This window comes from Gymnodraco acuticeps, unplaced genomic scaffold (genome assembly GCF_902827175.1).
Source record: "Gymnodraco acuticeps unplaced genomic scaffold, fGymAcu1.1, whole genome shotgun sequence".
NCBI classification, from domain to species: Eukaryota; Metazoa; Chordata; class Actinopteri; order Perciformes; family Bathydraconidae; genus Gymnodraco; species Gymnodraco acuticeps.
The window spans coordinates 1614177-1635589 of record NW_022990014.1 but is presented as its reverse complement, the minus strand read 5'-3'; the positions used below and the strand labels follow the sequence as shown (position 1 = coordinate 1635589).

The 21413-nt window shown below is 40.9% G+C and overlaps 1 protein-coding gene across 3 annotated transcripts in view; it reads left to right on the top strand.

Moving 5' to 3' along the window:
- Nucleotides 1-21413, top strand: part of osbpl6 (oxysterol binding protein-like 6) — a 50498-nt gene that overhangs the window by 16388 nt on the left and 12697 nt on the right. For 2 of the 3 annotated variants that reach the window (XM_034213341.1, XM_034213339.1), the window contains exons 3-9: nt 16735-16857; nt 17274-17327; nt 18300-18413; nt 18497-18670; nt 20118-20256; nt 20702-20805; nt 21115-21207. In XM_034213341.1, the coding sequence (XP_034069232.1) occupies nt 16735-16857; nt 17274-17327; nt 18300-18413; nt 18497-18670; nt 20118-20256; nt 20702-20805; nt 21115-21207 (801 nt within the window). The remainder of the gene's footprint in view (nt 1-16734; nt 16858-17273; nt 17328-18299; nt 18414-18496; nt 18671-20117; nt 20257-20701; nt 20806-21114; nt 21208-21413) is intronic. The other variant, XM_034213340.1, reaches the window with a different exon arrangement.

The following is a 21413-nucleotide window of genomic DNA, read 5'->3' as shown; positions in this document are numbered from 1 at the left end:
AGGTGAACACAATCGGGTAATCAGACACACCAGGGAAACTAACGACAGGGAACCACAGACAAATCCAAACAAGGCAAGGCAAGGCAAGTTTATTTATATAGCACTTTTCAACACAAGGCAATTCAAAGTGCTTTACAAAAAATGAAAGAGATTAAGAAAATGGCATTTAAAATCAGTCATTAAAAAGAAAAGCTAATAAAATAAACATTAAAAGAAAAAATACATGGATAAAAGTTACAGTGCTGTCAATTAAACATTAAAAGAAAAAAGTACATGGACAAGACAAACAAGACAAAACACAACGCAGACAGAAAACCAAAAACAGATATAGACAAGACAAAACACCACAAAGACAGATCGTGACAACACAGAGATGATAGATATAAATTAAAATATGTATTATACATTTTTTTAATAGCATGAATATTTGATTACATAAACAATCTTAACCGCTTTTCTATATTGATTCAAATAAGGGGATGGTGGCTTATCGTCTGATCTGATGCAGTGTTTCCACCAGACCAGGGCTGAGAGGGCGTCCCCCCCTCTCGGGGGGAAGGGGGGTTGTTTGACGTCACGTTGTATCACGTGACATGAATTTTGAATTGAGCCGTCCCTTATAGATACTATCTCTTTATGTATTAGTGATGGGAATTCCGGCTCTTTTTAGTGAGCCAGATCATTTGGTTCGGCTCACTAAGAAGAGCCGGCTCCTAAACGGCTCCTAAACGGCTCTACATTTTACCACAGTTTACCACGGAGCCTCAGGCCCAATCCCAAACCGCCCCCTACACCCTACCCCTACACACTAGCCCTCCGTTTGCGCGTTCGCGCGGAGGGTCCGCCACATTAAGTGCTGTTCCAAACCAACGAGTGTGGAGCGGTGTGGAGGGGGAGTGGCAGGGCCGGCCCTGACCAATTTGCTGCCTAGGCAAGATTTTAGCTGGCGCCCCCCCAACCCCCCCTCTTTTAAATTAACACAAATACAAAATTAAAACCTATAATTTCACATAAACCTGTTTTTTACAGTAATTTACATTAATTACAGAGGGAGCTCTCCTAATCAAGTCAAGAGAGGGCTGTTATCTACTTCCACATTAAAAATTGCACTTGACCCGCCCCCTCGCAGCGGGGTTGGGGCAGTTCAACTTACCTGATTTGGGGGGGTCGGGGGGGGGTTTTGCACCACAGTTTATGGGCGCTGTATGCAATATAGGCGTAGTTCTGTTAAGATAAGAAAATAAGATTTGTTGATCCAAAATTGGGAAATTGTTCATTTAAAAAAAAAAAATGTATATTTTTTTTATTTAAATAAAAATGTTCGCTGCCCCCCATAGGTTCATGCGCCCTTAGCATTCGCCTATACTGCCTATGCCAAGGGCCGGCCCTGGCCACTGGGCTTACAACTAAGACACAGCCACGCAAAAACTGTGGCATGTGTACAACTCCTTATGCGTACTGCAATTGTCAGCACTATACCCCTGTCAGACGAGACATATACCACGTCGTTAGGCTCGTGTTGTGTTCAAGGACCCTGAAAAACAGGCACTCGCTTAATTATTTTGCGGTCTAGATTTCTTTATTATTATTTTTTCTTGTGTTTATAAATTACTTCGAGGGCCGTATAAAATGGTCTCGCCGGAGGTTCCCCACCCCTGCTTTAAAGAGTCCTCTCCTGCTGATGTTTAGGTGTATATCAGTATGTAGTGTCTCTACTTTAAAGAGTCCTCTCCTGCTGATGTTCAGGTGTATATCAGTATGTAGTGTCTCTACTTTAAAGAATCCTCTCCTGCTGATGTTCAGGTGTATATCAGTATGTAGTGTCTCTACTTTAAAGAGTCCTCTCCTGCTGATGTTCAGGTGTATATCAGTATGTAGTGTCTCTACTTTAAAGGGGACCTATCATGCAAAATGCACCTTTGTACGTCTTTTATACATGAATATGTGTCCCCGGTGTGTCAGGGAACCCACCAAGTGTCAGAAAACACAACCCTCTCTCTTTTCCTCCATACCCAAAATCTCTAAAAACGGGGCTTCAATGGATCTGATACAGACTGATACAGATTTGAAATATCTCTGACGTCAGTGACGAGGAGCTCCGCCTATATGACCAACTCTCCACCAATCAGGGGAATGAGAGGTTGCCGTGGCATGGTAACAGCATGGTAACAGCATGGTAACATGACACTCGTAACTCGGCCCCGTCCTTTGCAGGGGGGCGTGGTCAGCTGCAGGACATGCAAAGACAGGGGTGGAGGAGAGCAAAATAGAGCGAAATGAGGCATGATCTGTTTGGTATTTTGAAAAAGAAAACGTATAAATATACCTTATGGCCCTACAATATATTATTCAAATATTTTTCCTGCCAAAGACCTGGCATTTAATAAAGCTAGTTTAAGTTTGTTAAATACACTATCAGTAAGATTTTTTGTGACAAGCTGTGGCTGACATGGAATCACTGCTAAATTTGATAAACTCACACAAACGTTTGAGCACTTCCTGTTTCTAAGCTGATTCACCATTCTTAATCTATCACCTATCAACACAGATATCGGCAAAGCTTCAGGCAGGCCGGGCCCCGGCATGTCCTGGAAAGAGTTGAGAGTGCCATACGCCCTTGAGCCTGGACCCAGCACATATCAGTAAGAGTTTGTTGCGTTTTGTACACACACATCCTTATCAGGCTTCGGAGACTGCAGATGCTTTCTTGAAGGGAGGGGAGGTGGTTGACGTAGGCACGGTTATGGAGACGGGGGAGATGGTGCGCGTCTCTGCTTCGGTGATTTTGGTGGGCGTCGTTGAGGAGCGGGGGTAAAGGACATGCTGCAGTGCCAACCCTGCGTATCGCCTTAGTTTGGTCTTTGAACTCCAGGAACGAATTGGTGCCAACCCTCTGTATCTCCTTCATGTGTTCAGCGATCTCCAGGAGGGTGGGCGAGGGTGAAAGGGTGAACGGAGAGTGGGGTGAAGGAAGAGTATCCTCAGAGGTGATAGGGGGGGTGAAGGGCGGTGGAGACTCCTTTGTCTCCCATAATCAAGACATTCCTCAGGCGGGTGCAGTGATAGATTTTCAAGGTCTTCTGAGCGATGTGTTTGTGTCTTTCTCTTGTTTTGATTCCTCTTGTTGCTTGTCCTTGGCAGAGGGAACAGATTGATGATGTAGGCAGTTGAATACGTTAGAGATAAACAATTTCACTCCATTTGCCTTAAAAATATGTCTGCGGTCCCAGAAAAAGTTAAAGTTGTCAATAAAATTGACAGAATGGTCAGTACAGACAGTTGAAAGCCAGGTGTTCAGTGCAAACAATCTGCTGAATCTCTCCACTCCTCTTCTGACTGGCGGTAGAGGGCCACTGATGAACACCTCTGCATTTAAAGAGCTGACAGTTTCCAGCAAACATTTAAAGTATTTTTTCAGCACTTCTGACTCTTGTTTCACAACATCATTTGTTCCAATATGCAGTACCACATTCTTCACAGTCGGATGTTCAGCCCCAATATACAGGATCTTCTCAGCCAAGTCAGAGACCATATCCTTGGGAAAACAGAGTACTTTGGTGTTGTTCTTACTACACAGACTTTTTACATCTCTTACAGCAGAGTCACCCACAATCAGAGTTTCAGGCCCAGTCGTTAGCTTTCCCTCTAGCCTTTTACTTTTGGAGTAGCTATTGGTCCTTACCCTGAAGAGGACAGGTTATCCAGGTCATCAGAAAGAGATCTCCGGTTCTGGGTCAGCAGAGCGTATCTGTTCTGGATTAGCACACTCTGTGGTTTAGGAGGGTTGTTTGTAGTTCTCCCTTTAGCAGCTGTCCACGGCTGTTTCCTAGTAGGAATAGGGGTTGAAGAGGCGCTCTTCCTGGGTGATAACCATGCAGGCCAGCCGGTCGCATCACAGATTTCAGAGCTGCAGGAACTGAAACATTTAACTGGTTCATTTCAGAGTGAAGACATTTCAATGAGGTGTTTCTGAACAACAGCTCATGATGTTTTCCTTCATTATGGCGGAGATTACCCATAAAGAGTTGTGGAGTTTAAAGAGTTCCCTCTGAAAGGTGAGAGCTTACCTTTTCAGACCGTCCACACCTGAGCCTCCTTCCCGCATCACTGTTCCAATCAGGATCCTGCCTCACCCATTACTGAGGCAGGACTAGAGGGAGGGAGAGGGCAGGGCCGTCCCTGACCAATTTGCTGCCCTAGGCAAGATTTTAGCTGGCGCCTCACTATGACTCGCACATGCATGCACGCTGGTTGTGGCATGATCACCAAAACAGAAAGATATGGACACAAGATGTGTGCAAATGTATTTAGTATCCTATCCATTTGAACATGATTTAAGTGGGGGGTGGACCTAACCTCCTCTTGGGGGGTCCGGGGGCATGCTCCCCCGGGAAGATTTTTTTATTTTTTATATTGAAGTTAAAAGCATCAATCTGGTGCACTTTGAGAGCAACATTAAGAGATCTATGGATACATCTCAACTCCCATATGAAACAGAACTGTAAGCAGATTTTCTTTTTCTTTATGGATATTTTACAAATCACTCCCCTTTTAAACTGTATTCTTGTTTATTAATAACAACTTTGTTTTACTGTCATATAGCAGAGATGGAGTACTCGAGTCCTGGACTCGGACTTGAGTGCCAATTTTCGAGACTCGTGACTCGACTCGGACTCGCTCACTGATTGACGCGACTCGGACTTGGACTCGTGAATTCTCGCGCACGATGACTTGGACTCAGACTCGGACTCGTGAATTTCCCCCCCCCACGATGACTCGGACTCGACTTGTACATTGACGCTCCGACTTGGACTCGGACTCGAGCTAATTTTCTCTGGAGTCTAATGTCCTCTATCCTGGCGTGTGCACCTGCGAGGCCAGTTCACGTACTGGGCCCCGCTATTCCAGTCTAAAGATGTCTAGAGACACACCCCGCATCGTGCTGTATGCTTTCACACATTCTGCTTCCACATTGGAAAAGAGCAGCGCAAAATGCTCGTTATGTGGAAACAATATTGAAGAGAAGGCTCCGTAACACATTACTCTAAGGATCGAGTTCAGACATATAGGCTGTCTTGAACACTATGATCAGAGTAATGTGATCTAATCAATAAATAAAGATTCAGCCAATAACACGAAAGCACATGGCTACTTAACATGCAGAATGAGTCATTTTGCATGCCAAGTAGCCATGTGCTTTCTGGGGCTAAATCTTTATCAGTAAACCGATTTAACCAGTAAAAGTTCCTTCAAAATAAGAGTCTCGATCTTATTACTATCAAAATAAAAGTGCAAAACTAAAACTTTACCATAGGAAAATATTGGCATACAAATATAATCACTTCTCTAAAAGGTAACTCATTTTAAATATAGTTAGACATATTATAGGTCATTTACAATAATAATATTAATATTCATATTAGTAATAAACTTTATATTTGTATAGCACCTATTACAAGAATTGTAGCCAAACTCGCTTCACAGCAGTTCAATAGACAGATTAGTATAACATGACAGGATAAAAGCAATGTAAAGGAGCAGCTACATTTCAACACATATCCACGAAGATTAATACATGAAGACTTGTGACTCGGACTTGACTTGGACTCTTCTTAGGTGACTCGGACTTGAACTCGGACTCGAACACAGGTAATGATGACTCGGACTCGACTCGGACACTCCTTGGGTGACTCGGACCTGGACTCGGACTCGACTACGATTCTCCCTTGGTGACTCGGACTCGAAGAGTGGTGACTCGAGAGTGACTTGGACTCGTGAATTGGTGACTTGACTACAACACTGTCATATAGTATTTTATACTATAAGAGAATAGATGAAAATCTATTCTCTTATTTTTTTATAACTATAATGATCATATAAAGGTGTGCCTTTACCTCACTGAGCTGAGGTTATCAGAGCCTCTCAGTCTTTCAGGAGAGAGCTCTCTAAAGCTCTCCCCCCGCCGCCGCTTACACAGTAAATTCCAATGTTAATAAAAGCTGTATACGTTTTTTGGGAGTTTGATTTATTTTAAATGAACACAAATACAAAATGAAAACCTATAATTGCACACTAAAACCATTATTTCAAAAAAAGAACAATTTCACATAAACCTCTGGTTTTTACTGGGGCTGGGGCAGTTCAACTTGGTTTGGAGGGGGGGGGGGGTGCGCCACAGTTTATGGGCGCTGTACGCAATATAGGCGTAGTTCTGTTAGTATAAGATAATAAGATGTCCTTTTTTTTTTTTTCTGACTTCTTTTTTTTTTCGGCGCCCCCCATTGATTGATGCGCCCTTAGCATTCGCCTATACTGCCTATGCCAAGGGCCGGCCCTGGGGAGTGAGCTATCAAGCCCTTAAACAGCGAGTCTGCAGCGTGGCTGACTGGAGACCGGTCTCTACCTGACCGATCTCAACGCTGTGTGTGTCCGTCAGGAAACACGCTGTTTACAAGTTCCAGCAAACATCCACTGATAAACTGCGATGTTAACAACCTCATGATAACCTCGTATTTTTTTTACTTAGGATCATACCTGTGTTTAGTCTAGAAAAAGGTAAATGTGTGCATTTTATTATAAAGTTGTGTATATTTACAGACTGTTGCAAAAACTAAGAAGCTTATAAACATCAGGTTTAAAACCAAAAGAGCTTTACAAGAAAGTAACACAATGAAAGATGTTTGGAGTTTTATTTGAGTTATTAATTTACATGTTTTGTCTAAGAGATGCTGATTTGAAACCGTTGTTACATACAGTTACGGCATTTCCTGTTTCTGCCGGAGAGAGGGGAGTTTGTCCCAAAGCTTGCCGCTGTATTTACTCCCTCCATCTGACAGGAGGGAGCCTCATTCAGCTGTGAGTGTGGCTACAGACGGAGTTCACTCCGTCACGGAGGGGTAGGGTCGAGGGAGTGGTTTGGGATTGGGCCTCAGTTTCGCCACTGCGAGGCTCCGGCGCTCGCAGTTCACGCGCGTGCTCCACTAGCACCCCCCGCCAAGGCTCGCCGGCAGTACACTTTCCGTCACAGGAACACGCTTTGCTGGCAGCGAAAATAATCCCACCAGACTCCTTTGCCCCTCCAACAGAGGGATGTCCTTGTCCTTTTTCCTTTTCTTAATATCAAGCGATAAAAACTCTCGATCTTCTCTCAAATTATTATTTTTTTTGGACGCTCTCGGCTCGGGTTCAGGGCGTTCCGAGCTGAATAAGGGCGTCAAATGACGGCAAGACGGCCCCCTGTCTGATATATGGTCACAAATAATTCCCAGATTGTGCATTTTGTACAGGACCAAAAATTATCTGTTTTAGATTAATATCTTTTAAATTGTAATATGAGTTATTCTAGACAATATGTGAAAATACAGATGTATCATTGTCTTCATATACTGCAAATATTGCATTGAATGGCCTTTTTTTATTCCCTTTTCTTGTTATCTTTGATTATGTTTGGCATAAACACATTCAACCCAAGGTCTAAATGCTAGTATGAGGACCTTGAGTGGAGATTTATTTTCCATCTACTACTGTGTCCAATGTTATAAATGGTGTTTGAGCACATGACTGACTTCATCCAGAGTTCCCCTCCTCATCCTCAGTTATCCAACATGTTTTCAGCCTCAGTATCTCTCACATAGAGCATAAAACTGTGCTTATACGCAGTCTGTCTCTCAGGGTGTTAACTTCTCATCCACAGAGCAACCAACCCTCCTACTCTAAGCTTTACTGCTGTGCCAGACCAACACTGCAGTGAAATCCATCCTCACAAATACTCCTCTGTGGCTGCTGATATCATTGTCCTGTGATTGTGAAAGACAAGGTGTGAACCTGTAACGGTTATTCTATCAGGGAATACAGTGTATTCTTACACACTATATTATCTCACAAGTACAACAAGAGACCACATACTGTAAATTGCGGTTTGAATGATTTATTATTTGGTTGGGAGCAAAGTTACATAGGGATGCGTCTGCTTTTAACTTCAATAATACACACAGTGAAAAGACTTAAAGGTCACCAATAGAGTGGGGAAGTCCCTCCCTTTCCGGTGGACCTCCATGGAACCTTATTTTGGAAAAATCATGTATTGAAGTCAATGGAGAGAGAAAGATTATCTTTTGATCCCGTTTGAATTGTGCAACGAATTACACATATGATGTTTGTCAATTTAAAAGATAATTTTGCAAGTCAAAAAAATAAAAATGTGTCGTAAAACTGTGAAGTAACACATTTTTTTTGTGTGAAGCCGCTCAATGAACTACAACTCCGGGTTGCGTTCCGATAATCCAAAAATCAGCTCCTAAGTTCTAACCCTATCTCCTATTCCTTGACCTCTGAGTGAAACGTCACGGGGTTAAGGGAAAGTGGATAGGAGAATTCAAAAGGATTTAGGAGAAGAGAATCCGACTGCACTTTCACTATCCGACGTGTTTATGATGCGCCAGCGGACGTCATGAATGTGCGTCTGCTGCTGTGGGGAAACTATGGAAACTATAGTTTTCTATACAGCGGACTACAACATGGATGTTTAAAAAGAACGACGGACTCATCTAGAGACTCTGCACCGTGCTCTGATGCTGTTGTTTTATGCTTTATGAACGTGGACAACAGAGAAACATATTCTTCATGACCAAAGTTGGAATTGAAATAAAAAAGGAAAGTGAAACTTATGCTCGTCACCCTCTCCCTCCGGTCCACATTAATACAAATGATCCCAATACGTATGATTGTATGAAAAGATCTTAAAATCAATACAAATGTATTTATTATAAACGTTAGTCCTTAACATCTATCACTGTGTATATCACCATTCAAACATCTTTTAAAAGTTGAACAAACTCCACACAGCTCAGTAAAGACTGTGAAATGTTGACTTTATTTGATCATTCAGTAAAAACTAAAGTTCATATTTCTCTTTTTGATTATAATACTGATGAACGTTCAAAACAAAGCACTTTGGCAACTTACCACATACGTTTTAAAATGCTTAATAAGCATTGTAACTTTCATGATATCATTTCTCGGTCATAATCGGTTGTTTCCGTGAACGGCCGACTGTTGAGTGACGGCAAATGCTGCGGCTGCAATGCATTGTGGGGCAGCATTTTCTCCTCTCCTTTCGGTGAGGGAGGTCCAGTGGTTCCTAAGCTAAAGGAGGTTATAAAGGAAGTTTGAAACATCCTTTCCTTTCATTTAGAGAATTGGAACGGCACTTATCATGGCTGCCACTGAGGGACTTCCGGGTCATTTCACTTGGTTAGGAAGGTTCCTAAGATAAATGGACTATTGGAACGCAACCCTGGTCTTGCATACGTCACCAACATCAAGATGGCCGTCACGTTAGCACATTTCACCTCTTTCTTTCAGAATGAAGTGAAAAGTATTAAAATGGGTGAAAATCACTACAAGTCTGGCCATATTGAGAACTGTACATACACAAAAGGGGAGTTAGTCGGTTCCGTAAGAGCCAGCATGCAGGACCGGCTTTACAAGGTTTTGGTGAGTAACACGAGTGTAATGTGTAACGTTAATGTACTGGGATTTGTAATCTTTCTAGTTGCGTATTTTTCATAGTCGTATATTTCAACAGTTTTAAGACAAACTGTGACTTTTTTGACATGGAACTTATTTTTTAAGATTGACAAACATCATATGTAATTCATGGCACAATTCAAATGGGATCGAAAGATACGTATTCTCTCTCCATTGACTTCAATACATCATTTTTCAGAAATAAGGTCCCATGGGACGGAAGTAGATGGGCGTGACTTCGCCACTCTATTATGCAAAATCCACTTTTTCATTTCTTTTATACATAAACATGTGTCCCCTCTGTGTAAAGAGATTCGGAATGTTTCAGGAAAAAGATTCACTCACTTTTTGTCCTGATCCATTTATATAAAAACCTGCCTGAAAATTAGCTGATCAGAATTTGGACACTTTATGATGTCATCATAACGATTGTTTGGCTTGTGTAACCATTAGCCAATCACCAACCAAGGTAACCCCCCCCCCACCTTTTCACCTGAATCTCCTCCTAGAGCACCATTGTGTTCTTTTTAACCAAATATCTCTCAGAGGGGCGTGGGGAGTGGCTCCTTATTTTCATCTAAAGTAACAGACAGAGAATCAGCACTTTGGAAACAGGGCTGAAACAGAGGGGTTTATGGGATGCTGCAATGATCTGTTTGGTATTTGGAGCCAAACACTTCAGAGACATGTTTGTAGGGTTGGGAACCGCAACTCGGTTCCAGATGAGAACCGATAAGAAAATGCTGGGTACCGGGTACCCATACAAAATACAACATTTTTGTTCTGCTTAACGGTTCCTAAACGCGGTAGACCCTGTATTCCGCCAGGTCCGTCTGCGGCGACCCGGTGGAATACAGGGGCGGACTGGCCATCTGTGTGTTCTACTACCGAGCCCCGGTATTAAACGGGCCCCGGGGCTGAATTATTAAAGACCGTGGTACCGTTAAGCTAAGCTCCGACGTTAGCGGTCTTTTTATCGGTACTGGAGAATCACAGAACGGCCGTCCTTAATTTTTTTAAACGGCATCATGTACTGTAAGTTGCGCTGACAGGCGGCAGAGGTCCACAGTTTCCCCGCAGCGAGGCTCCCCCCGCCCTCCCGTAGACAGTTCACGAGCTCAGTCACTTCATAACACCAAAGATGGATCGCAGTAAACGCTCTGTGAGGCTCCACTACACTAAAAAAAGAAAAAGACAAGGCACAGTGTAATGCCTGTGGCAACTTGCCACAGGCATTACACTGTGCCTTGCAGGGCTGCACATAACTGGTGCGCATGCGCACCTCCGCCAAATAAAGAGCACCGTGTCATTTGAAAAAAGGCGCATTTGCGTACCAACATTGAGAGAGAGAGAGGGAGAGGGAGAGAGAGAAGAGAGAAGAGAGAAAAGAGAAGAGAGAGAGAGAGAAATATATTTGCGAGTTGCATATGAACCTATGATATGAACTCAGGGCCGGCCCGTAGCGCTGGCGTAATAGATGTTCGCCTAGGGCGCCAGATCTGTGGAGGCGCTGCGCTGGCAGCTCTGGGAGGGAAACAAACATTTTGACCGTTGGGGCTCATCCTAATTTTCGGCCTTGATGTAACAATATTCACAATTAAGTAAATGTACACCCTTTTCACCCCGGTTACACGTTTCATTTGCCCTGTACGATGGGCGCTGTAAGTGATGAAAATGGGGGATGTTGGCTTATCTGGCGCCCGCAGCTCACAGCCAAAATGCGAGTGAGCGAGGGTGCACCGGTACCGGCGCTGTTGTTATTAGAATCTGGTGCTAGCTGCTTTAACGGATATAAGAAAAATATGTTTCTACAATATTGTGGAGGGAGAGTCCTCTCCAGTCAGACTGAGAGGCTGATACTACAGCTCAGTGAGGTAAAGGACTCTGAGTGTTTAGATAGTTCACTTTAGTCTAAGTTCAAACGTTTTGATCACAATTTATGTAAACACATATTTCCAAGGCACTCCTTTATAATTATTGGGATAAACAGGTTTGAAATCATTCCAATGTATACTATAGGACAGTAACCAAAAATATCCTTTAAAACTGGAGAGATAAAAAAAAATGCATAAATAAATAAATGTTAAGGTAAAATAAGATATGAATGAACAACATAAATAAAATAAGTTACATTCATTTGTTATTGGCTATGGTAGGTTATTGGTTATGTTCACATACTTATTTGATTACATCCACTTGTCTAAGATGACAACAGAGACTTTCGACCCAAAACCAGCTGTGGATGCAAGCAGCTAATCGCAGACTCAACCAGAGAGAAAGAAGTAGGCCTACATCATCAGCTACCATGTCTGACAGAGAGGAAGACAGTGAGGAGAACAGTCAGGAGGGTAGTGATGACAGTTTGTAGGATAACTGGTCGTGCTAATGTTGTCTTGTGTTCACCTCTTTATGTGTGTTCTGTGTTCACCTCTGCATGTGTGTTCAGTGCCGTGTGTCTGGCAAATAAAGTCAAGACCCCTCAAAAGTTACGGTTTATTTCATTTTAAGGATGAGCACCAAGCAACATCTCCAGGTGCTCCTTTGAGAACCAGGGCAAAAAAGTTATGTGCACCCCTGGTGCCTTGTCTTTTTCTTTTGAGCATAGCTCAGTTAAAATAATGCACAGCTATTGTGTAATACATTTGTATTGCATGTATTTTTTTTATTTGTAAAAATGTCAGTTAAAGCTTAAAAGAATAAAGATATTTTTGTTATCTAAACGTTTGACCTCTTTCTTTTATAATTTTGGAATCAAAACGGGGAATCGATAAGAACCGGAATCAATACATTTCAGATGATACCCATCCCTACATGTTTGTATATATCTGAGATCTATAATATATTGATGAAAAACAGTATAATAGGGGACCTTTAAGATGAGTGAGGGTCAACCTAAGCAATAAGAGAATATTAGGACCTACATCCCTTTAAACATTCATAGATTATACCTTTAGCTGCTATCCCTCACCCCACCCATCCACTATCCACCCTCATAGCCTATATACATTTTATTTGATCAGGTAATCTCATTTAGGAGAGACTCTCTCCCAAGAGGGACCTGATACAGCAGAGGGAAATAAAAGAAAGCAGCACCAGACAGAAATGCAAATACCTGCAAGGAAATAGCCAGACATAAACAAAGTGCATGCAGAAACAGACAATCACAGACGTCACTAAATAGATTTGAAGTGAATGGTTTAAAATGTAGCTGTCGGACGAGACATTCAAGTTTTAAATCATTTGTAATTATTTATATTTTTAAATTGTAAAGTAATAATGGAGGACAGTTTTTCCAAGATCTGCATTTGTTTATAATTGAACTAGAGTCAAACAGTCCTCCTGATATACTAAAGCAGACTGTCAGATTGAGAGAGTCAGCTTTATTTAACAAAAATATAGTTAATAATAATGGCTGCTCGTGGTTGCTTTATAGAGAGCCATTGAAAGGTCATCAAGGGTTCTTCATAGAGTATGTACTTAATGTCTGTGTCGCGGTTAGTTGTTGCTGAAACTGAAGATGCTGTTTCAGCCTTATATAAAACTGTAGATGAGTGAGTCTCGTCTGAGTCTCGCCTGGGGAGGAAGCTAAGAACAGATGAAGTTACAATAGTTTTATACTTCTGTGATGTTGAAATCACAACTTAATTGTTTAGCTAACAAAGTTGCTTTTTTGCAATCAGGGCTACAACTAACTGTTGTTTTAAGCCATCAATATATCGACTGATTACTTTCTTGATTACTTAATACATCTTTTCCTCCATGACATGTCAGAAAACTGTGAGAAACAGTCTTTACACTTCTCCAGATTCCAATGTCTCTTGTTGTTTGACCAACAGTAAGAGACCTAAAGTAAACATATCCCAACAAATCCTCACATTTAATAAACCTTTTTGTTAAAACTTAGTCACCAGAACATTAGTAGATTATCAAAATCGTTGCCTATATTCATTTTCTGCCAAATTGTTGCAGCTCTACTGACAACACTGTACATATCTTTAAAAAACAATAGGTTTTTTTCATAAGATCATGGAAAAACTTGTTATTTTGAGAAAAAAAGCGAGATATTTATTTTGCTAAGTCAAGAAGAAAATATGGCGCTATCAACACCTAATTATCCCGAGATAGTTTTGTTTTAAACTTGGCATCTCGAGTTAACAAGATGAAAGACTAAACATTCATCTGTTTCATTATTAGATCACTCTGTTATTAGATCATTATCTTTTATTGCCTTCTGAGGACACTAACATAAAAAAGTAAAACAGAATTAGACTGAAATAACTTGGTGATTATGTTGAGTTCATGAAGTGCAGCTCTTCACACAGTATATCAGCAGTCAGAAGCAGAATACATTGTTTCTCTGCATGTAGATCCATATCTTTCAGAGAGTCAGTTGTATAAAAGGACCTAGACTTCATCAGAAGTGGGCTGTACTGATATTTATAGTCCTGATTTAGCCTAAGGTGTCCCCAAGGAGTGTTTGTCCTTTCTCCTGCAAAGGGAGACCTTAACTGTAATGCTGTGATTCATTGCAGCATTAAAGAGTCCACTGTGCTACAGAGTCACTGCAGATGGCAGACACCACGAGACCCACACAGAATGATTCAGTTGATGATTGGGATCTAACATATTATTTTGCTATTCTCGCCCGCCTGGGTAAAATGAATAACATCAAATTCTACAATATTTTAGCGAAAAACATGATATTGATATTGTAGGGTTGACAATTGGGGCTTTCACAAAATATTTTCTTTGTAAGATGTGGATATAATGACTAAGTTGGTTGGGGCAGATAATAGAAAAGTCTGGAAAGTTCAAAAAGTAAATCTAAATGTTCTCATGCAGCCTTCAAAACCATGAAAGTCACAAATGCCAATTGCGATATCACAATAACCAAAATGTTCTACAGTATCTAGCCTCATATCATGATATCTGTATAATATGGATATATTGTTCAGCCCTAGTTCTGGCAACTATTGTAACTCTGATATGAGTCTTTTTAAAGACTTGGAAAAGAAGAGAGAAAGGCAAAAAAAACGTATCAAAATATTAAACAACAAGCTCATGGGGCTAACCTTTTGAAATGTTGACGTAGAAAGGCAGACAGCCTCTTACGGAGTCTGACACAACATCCTTCATTAAAGTGGGAAACTCACCATTCAGATTTAAATCATTCTGCAGCGAGATCAATGAACGGAGTGGAGTGCAGGAAATCACTTTAGCTCAATTGAGTTCCTTTTTCAGGGTCAAATAACAAAAGCAAACCCTCCGACTGTAGCGGCAATTTCCATATAAACCGATAGTTGGCATATACTTTGTCATTTAACGGGAGCTTGACTGCTCTTCCTGAAGATTTTGTTGATTGATGTCTGTAATGGTTTGGCTCTTAAAGCAATGCCCGGGAAAGTGCATTGAATGGCAATAGTGGCGGCCATTCTTTATTTAGTGCAGTATTGATTTATCAATTTAGAGTCATTTGAAAGTCTGTTTGTAATGCCACCGGTAACACACAGGAAATGTGTTGAAATAAGGGTTTCTGTTAGATTGCTGCTTGTTATTGCCTCTTAGTGGGGGTGCTCGTCACGTGTTGGGCTGTTATGGTCTCAACACTGCAGCGTGGAAGCAGTAATCGCTTACATTATACAGTACAGTTGAGTCGTTCAACGGGTAATGACCTTTTTGCTTTGGTCATAATGAGCTACCGTTTATGATATGATTGCTTTGAATGGTGATGTACATTTTGCAAATGCAGTTGAACTCCTTCACCTCCTCAGTAGCACAGGGACACTCAGAGAGGGAGGGGCCATCCTTGCCGGAGAAACATGACCTCATTACCAAGCAGATATGTTCGCCCGGCCATTAATTTAAACAAGCTGTTGTCTCCTTTTGTTAAACGTCCTGCGAGACAAGGTCGGGTGCCACCCAACGAGCTGTCTTGAAGATCGCAGCATCGCACCGAGCAGTGAAGAGCCACAGGGTTTCATCTGGTTTTCTGGAGATGCTTCTTTCGTGTTAACTTGTGGGTTTTGCCTCAGAGGCTGATTCAAGTCTAAAATTAAATATCTGACCTACTTCACCAATATTACATTATGATGCATTCCAGTTCATTAATATCCTACTTAATCTGATGGATAACTGCCAGAGAATGGAGGACTACATGTCATGTCATATCAATGTTGACGCTGTTCACAACAACACTTTCTGACCATTAGTTTATTTTATACTCTTGATTCTACATCAATACCACGGTTGCTTTCTGAAGTGTCACGTTGAACACAGCTATATCGAGTTACATGCCTTGCAATCATGCTTTGCGTAAAGCCACTGAAAAAAATATCAATCAAATAAGCAAAAATCAAAAGGAAAGTTTGAGGGGGAAGGAAATCAAAATGGTTATTTTTTAAGAGTTTACCACTCTATAATTGATTTAGTTTCCCTCTTTGGACTGTCCTGTAATATGTGTTCCATACGTTTTTGTCAAAACTGAACACAATACAAAACATGATATTCAACTAAGACCATTCAAGAGAAGATTATTAGCAAATGAATACCAATGGAAAAAAAGCGATTTGTAGCTGATTGACCATACAAACACGTATTTATAGCAAATGAATATAATACCATTTTATTTGTTATCGAAGATTGAAAAAACGAAATTGATAGTGAATGGATAACATAAAATAAGCAATAAGCTTGACAAGCAATAAGTTGAATAATTGATAATGATGGGGCAGCCCTGTTAAAAAAGGAAGTGGAAGAAAAGGGTACAGTAACAGTAAGCCTGACAATTAATAAAATATCAAACTTTTACACAAAATAACTTCTAAAGACTCTGAATGGATCATGACCCCCACCACCGGGACAACGTGTGTTTCACCTGTCCCTGCCTGACTTTGCTGTCTCTCTGCTCCACAAACATCACTTTGATTTACAGACCCACCAGGAAGAGCCCAGTCAGGGGAAAGCTAATGGAGTGGAAATACTGAGAGAGCAGGGGGAATCTGAAACGGGCAGTCTCTTTTAGAATTTGTAGTTTAGTGGAAGAAGAATACGTTTTAAGTGTATTCCTGTGATTTGCCTTTTTCACTCTGTGGGCCTGACAGGGGTATTTTTCCTTTTGTACCAGCAAGTGTATCACCTCTTTTCTTATTCCAGAGGAGTGAGTTCATTATTTATAAAATAGTATTGTTCTTTTTTCTTTTTTTCTAGGAGGCAGACAGCTGGGAAATCATTGAGGGGCTGAAAATCGGCCAGAGCAACGTCCAGAGGCCCGATAAACACGAGGGGTTCATGTTAAAGAAGCGGAAATGGCCCCTGAAAGGCTGGCACAAGGTAAGATCCTCAGGCACAGCCAGACACAAAAGCTTTTGTTGATGGAAAAACACTTTCACACACAGGCGCTCCTTGAATGTTAAGCAGTTTGCTGTCTAGTAAGAAATAGATTCCCCTTTTCATGCCCCTCGCTTCGTGCTCTGGGCCTCTTCCGCAAGCCTTGTTTCCTTTTGAAGTTTCAGAATCAGCGTAACTGTTGTTTTCGCAAAACACTTAACAGTGGAAACCAGTTCCTGTCGTCAGCATATTTGTACTAACAACACCACAGAACACACAGAGCCTACAGCTAATCGGGAGAAAATACATTTTAGATGACTTTATATTGAATCCACAACAACAAGTACGATGTGATCTATTTTCTATGATTGCCCTTCCTGTTATTTAACACGTTGTTTTTGTGCTTATATTCTCTGCAGCGTTTTTTTGTTCTGGACAATGGTATCCTGAAGTACTCCAAGACCCCTATTGATGTAAGTAACCCTGACTATTACCCTTGGGCAGGGCAGCCTGGCCTGACATCAGCTCGGCAATGAGTCAGCAGAAACATCTGCAACACGGTCACGATGTTCACAGTGTTTTCAGAAAACCATGTCACTTTGCATTTAATGTACAATTTTACTGACAGAATGAAAATACAACACACAACTGAAGAAACCAAAGCATCACACAAACTGCTGTTTGACTTTATTTACAATGTTTTAGTGTTTAGAAACCCTTGGACCTTTTTCCTCCCCTTGTTTCCTGTCTACCTATTAAAACTATCCAATAAAGAGGAAACCAGCAAAGAGAAAATCCTAAATCCATGTCCAAATGAAAGACACCCTTGAATATTTGGTTCAACCAACAATATAACTCAACCATAACGTATGATTTCAATATTATATATGTATAAGAGAGTGCTACGCATTACGTCTTTACAGCTCGTTGGGCAGAATCTGTGAATGATTGGCATTTCTACTTAATTGTCATAACAGCAATGTATAATCATATTTGTACTTACATTTAAGTATTTCAAGTTATCCTACGTTTGAATTTACATTGTTTTTTTGGTTTAATGAAATTATAGTATATATATATACTGTATATATATATTTCGAATGACCTGAGACACTGCTCTTACATTAAGCCCTTAATGTCGACAATTTTTTGATTATCAAAAATGTTGTCATCAACGTTTCTGTTGATCAAATAATCAATTGAATCATTTAAGGTTTCTTTTTTATAAGCCTTTTGAATTTTGTATTGAATTTATCTGAAGAGTCAAACATTGATGAAGTGAATACAAGTGATCTACAGCAGGGAGGATCTTTGAGTTTTCTTCAGACTTATTAGTGTTGAGGTATTTGGTAATTGCTGGAAATCCCTTTTGTACAAAATGTACTAATTATTTGACTAACTGAGTAAACACACAAAAGAAAAATGTGTGTCTTTGCCCGTTTTAGATCCAAAAAGGCAAGCTTCATGGCAGCATTGACGTCGGCCTCTCAGTCATGTCCATCAAGAAGAGAGCCCGACGCATCGACCTGGACACGGAGGAGCACATCTATCACCTGAAGGTAACACTGAGTCAATACTGTCCTGTCAATAAAGATAAACAGGAGGTCATCCGAGCAGAGATTCAAGCTGTCTTCCTCTCCAGGTCAAATCTCAAGACATCTTTGATGCTTGGGTTTCCAAGTTGCGTCATCACCGGCTTTACCGACAGAACGAGATTGTGCGATCTCCCCGAGAGGCCACCATGCGGACGTTTCCTCCCCCACCCGCTGCCATGGAGTCCCCCCAACCGACCTCCAGTGTGGTACGCGAAGCCAAGGTGAGACCTCCCAACAATTAACTGTAGGATTATTTCCTCAACTAATCAATTAATCATCTGGGCCAAAAATGTGACTAGGACTTCTCGTAAAAATGTGGCACAAACTTAGATTTGGACTCAAGTTGTTGGCCTTTATCCAGGATAGCTGTGATAATTATGAAGTGATTGTATTTGGAGCCGACATGGATGAAAACTGCATCCGATTGGCGAGGCATACGATCAGCAAACTTGTACTTTTAGTTCATACTCCTCCTGAGTATCGAGCTTAAAAGCAGTTTCTCTGAGCTCTGAGCAAAGTGCAATTATTCAAAAAGGGTATGTCATGTGGAAGGAGAGACTGCCTAGTTCTGTTTTATTATAAACTGCGATAGTGAACCAAATTACCAGAAGAGAGGAAGTTCAACTCACTGAACATTCACAGTAGTGACAGGAAGACATAACAGCCAATGTTGTCCTTTCAATGACCCCCAACATGTCTACATTTAGGTTTTATACAAAACATGCAATTTCTTCGGTTTAAATGTCACTGTTTTACATAAATGATCTACAACATGTTCCAAATTGCTGTCACAACAAGGACCCTGCTAGACTAAGGGCTGGGGCTGTGTAGACTGATATCTGCCTAATGCAGTAACCTTGATTGGAAAGGTAATTCTACACTCTTCATTAGGATAATGAACCTGGTTGTTTTATCCAGACTCCACTTAGTGTAAACCCCTAGTCTTTGCTGGCATGTCTGAACGTGAGGTAAATGAGAGGATCTCCTGGGAGTGTATCTCGGTGCGGCCATTAGAGGTGATCAGTAGGATCTGGATTCAGCCTGATGATGTCTCCCTGAAGAAAAGCTAAATAAGAGACTCCAATCCTAGAGTCAGAATTAGTTCTTGGAGGGAGGACTATCAAGATCTCTTGCAAATAAAAATAAATCCTTATAAAGGAAGCTTTCAACATGCTCTTAATAGATGATAATACAGCCCATTATATCTGTCATTATTTTCTTCTTAACCCTGCTGTATGTCAAAGGGTTTATCATTTTCTAGTTATCTACTATGGCTGCTGCAGGTAGGTGAAGTGAGTAGGTCAACAGCACAGATCCTTCATATAGGATGGTAAAAGAGAACCATTTTAATAGCAATGATCTACCCTGAAATTGAGTCACTTGAAAGGAAATTAAATTACTAGAAGTGTGCTTAATATGCTGCTGCTAGATTCTCTCATGTGATGATTTATTCTAAATCTGACCATACAAGGAATTTAAATCCATCATTTTGACGGATAATTCTCTCTCTTATTCAGAGATTCTCTAACTCAAGAATCCAGAACATTCCTTTTTCCACATTGTCAGAGCCTATAAGTAACTAACGTATGATTCAAACCAGTTGAACCACTCCTAACCAGTTCGTAGGTGTACAGTGATCTGAGTGTCTGTCCCCATGTCGCCTCTCAGCAGGCCAAGCCGAGCAGCTTGCCGTGGCAGCCGGTTGCCCCGAGCAGCAACAGCAGCCTACCGGCCTCCTACAGCAACGGCCAGAGCAAGGTGGTTGCTTGGCTGCAGGAGTCAGAGGAGATGGACAAGTGCTCAGAGGGTGGGTGTCATCTTCTTCCTCATGCTGGGATCTACTGTATATTAAAAACATTTTGACATTTTGACAATTAATCCGTTATTAATTATTGTTTTATTTTCCTTTTTTCAATTTGTTTTAGTGTCTCACTTCTGTCACTTTAAATGTATTTATTTTAAGATGTAGAATTGATTCTGTTTGATGAATGAATGATATAGAAATGCTAAATTAGGGTTGGGGTTATGTTGGAGAAGAAACATTGTACATTGTGTCTATTCTGTAATTGGAATGTATTTAATTTTTTTTTAACTTTAAATAACAATAAAGAAGACCTGCCACAAAAGATATAACATTCCTCAGGCCTTATGGTAGACTCTTCTCTGAACCATACGAAGAGGATTCATGACCATTTCATGACACATAACACTGTGTTTGTACATGTGTGTGTGGGTGTGAATTTTATTTTCAGAGCTCTCGCGATGCCAGTCCAACCTGACCGAACTGAGCCGGCTCCTGCAGAGTTTGGAGATTCTTCAAAGGACACAGTCAGCACCCAACTTCACAGAAATGCAGGTAAAAAAACAAATACATAGAGACATGCATGCACACATGCAAAATCAGGGGAACACTTTTAGTATACTAGTGCATCTCTAACTGATCATCTTTTACATTTTTATTAACTATACATTTTGGCTGAAACTTTTTATTTTTAACACACATTCCATCTACCTCAGTGTTTTGTTTTGCAACTCATCTGTGGGAATGCAGTCTTGATTTTGCCATTTCACTGCAATCAATTTGTGTGTGGGCTTGTGTTTTATTTGTGACTTGTTTGTCCTATTAACCACATTTTGCATATTTTGATCCACGTGTGCCACAAAGACCAATTGTGTAGAATTGTCAAAGAAAGAAAAGCGCTTGAACAGAAGATGGAGAACAAAAAGTGTCGGCAAAGACGCCAAATTCCAGCTTCAGGTACCTCTCAGATTTACAGTTCTGCCTCATAAGACACACACACACACACACACACACACACGCAGTCACTTTTGGGGTTAGGGTTAGGTAAGGGTTATGTAACTGTCAGGGATTTAATTCCTGTATGTGCCTGTATGTCCAGTTAAAGTGTTATTGGGAAAGAGTCAAATGTAAAATGTACTCCCACTCTTTTTCCTGCTCTTTTT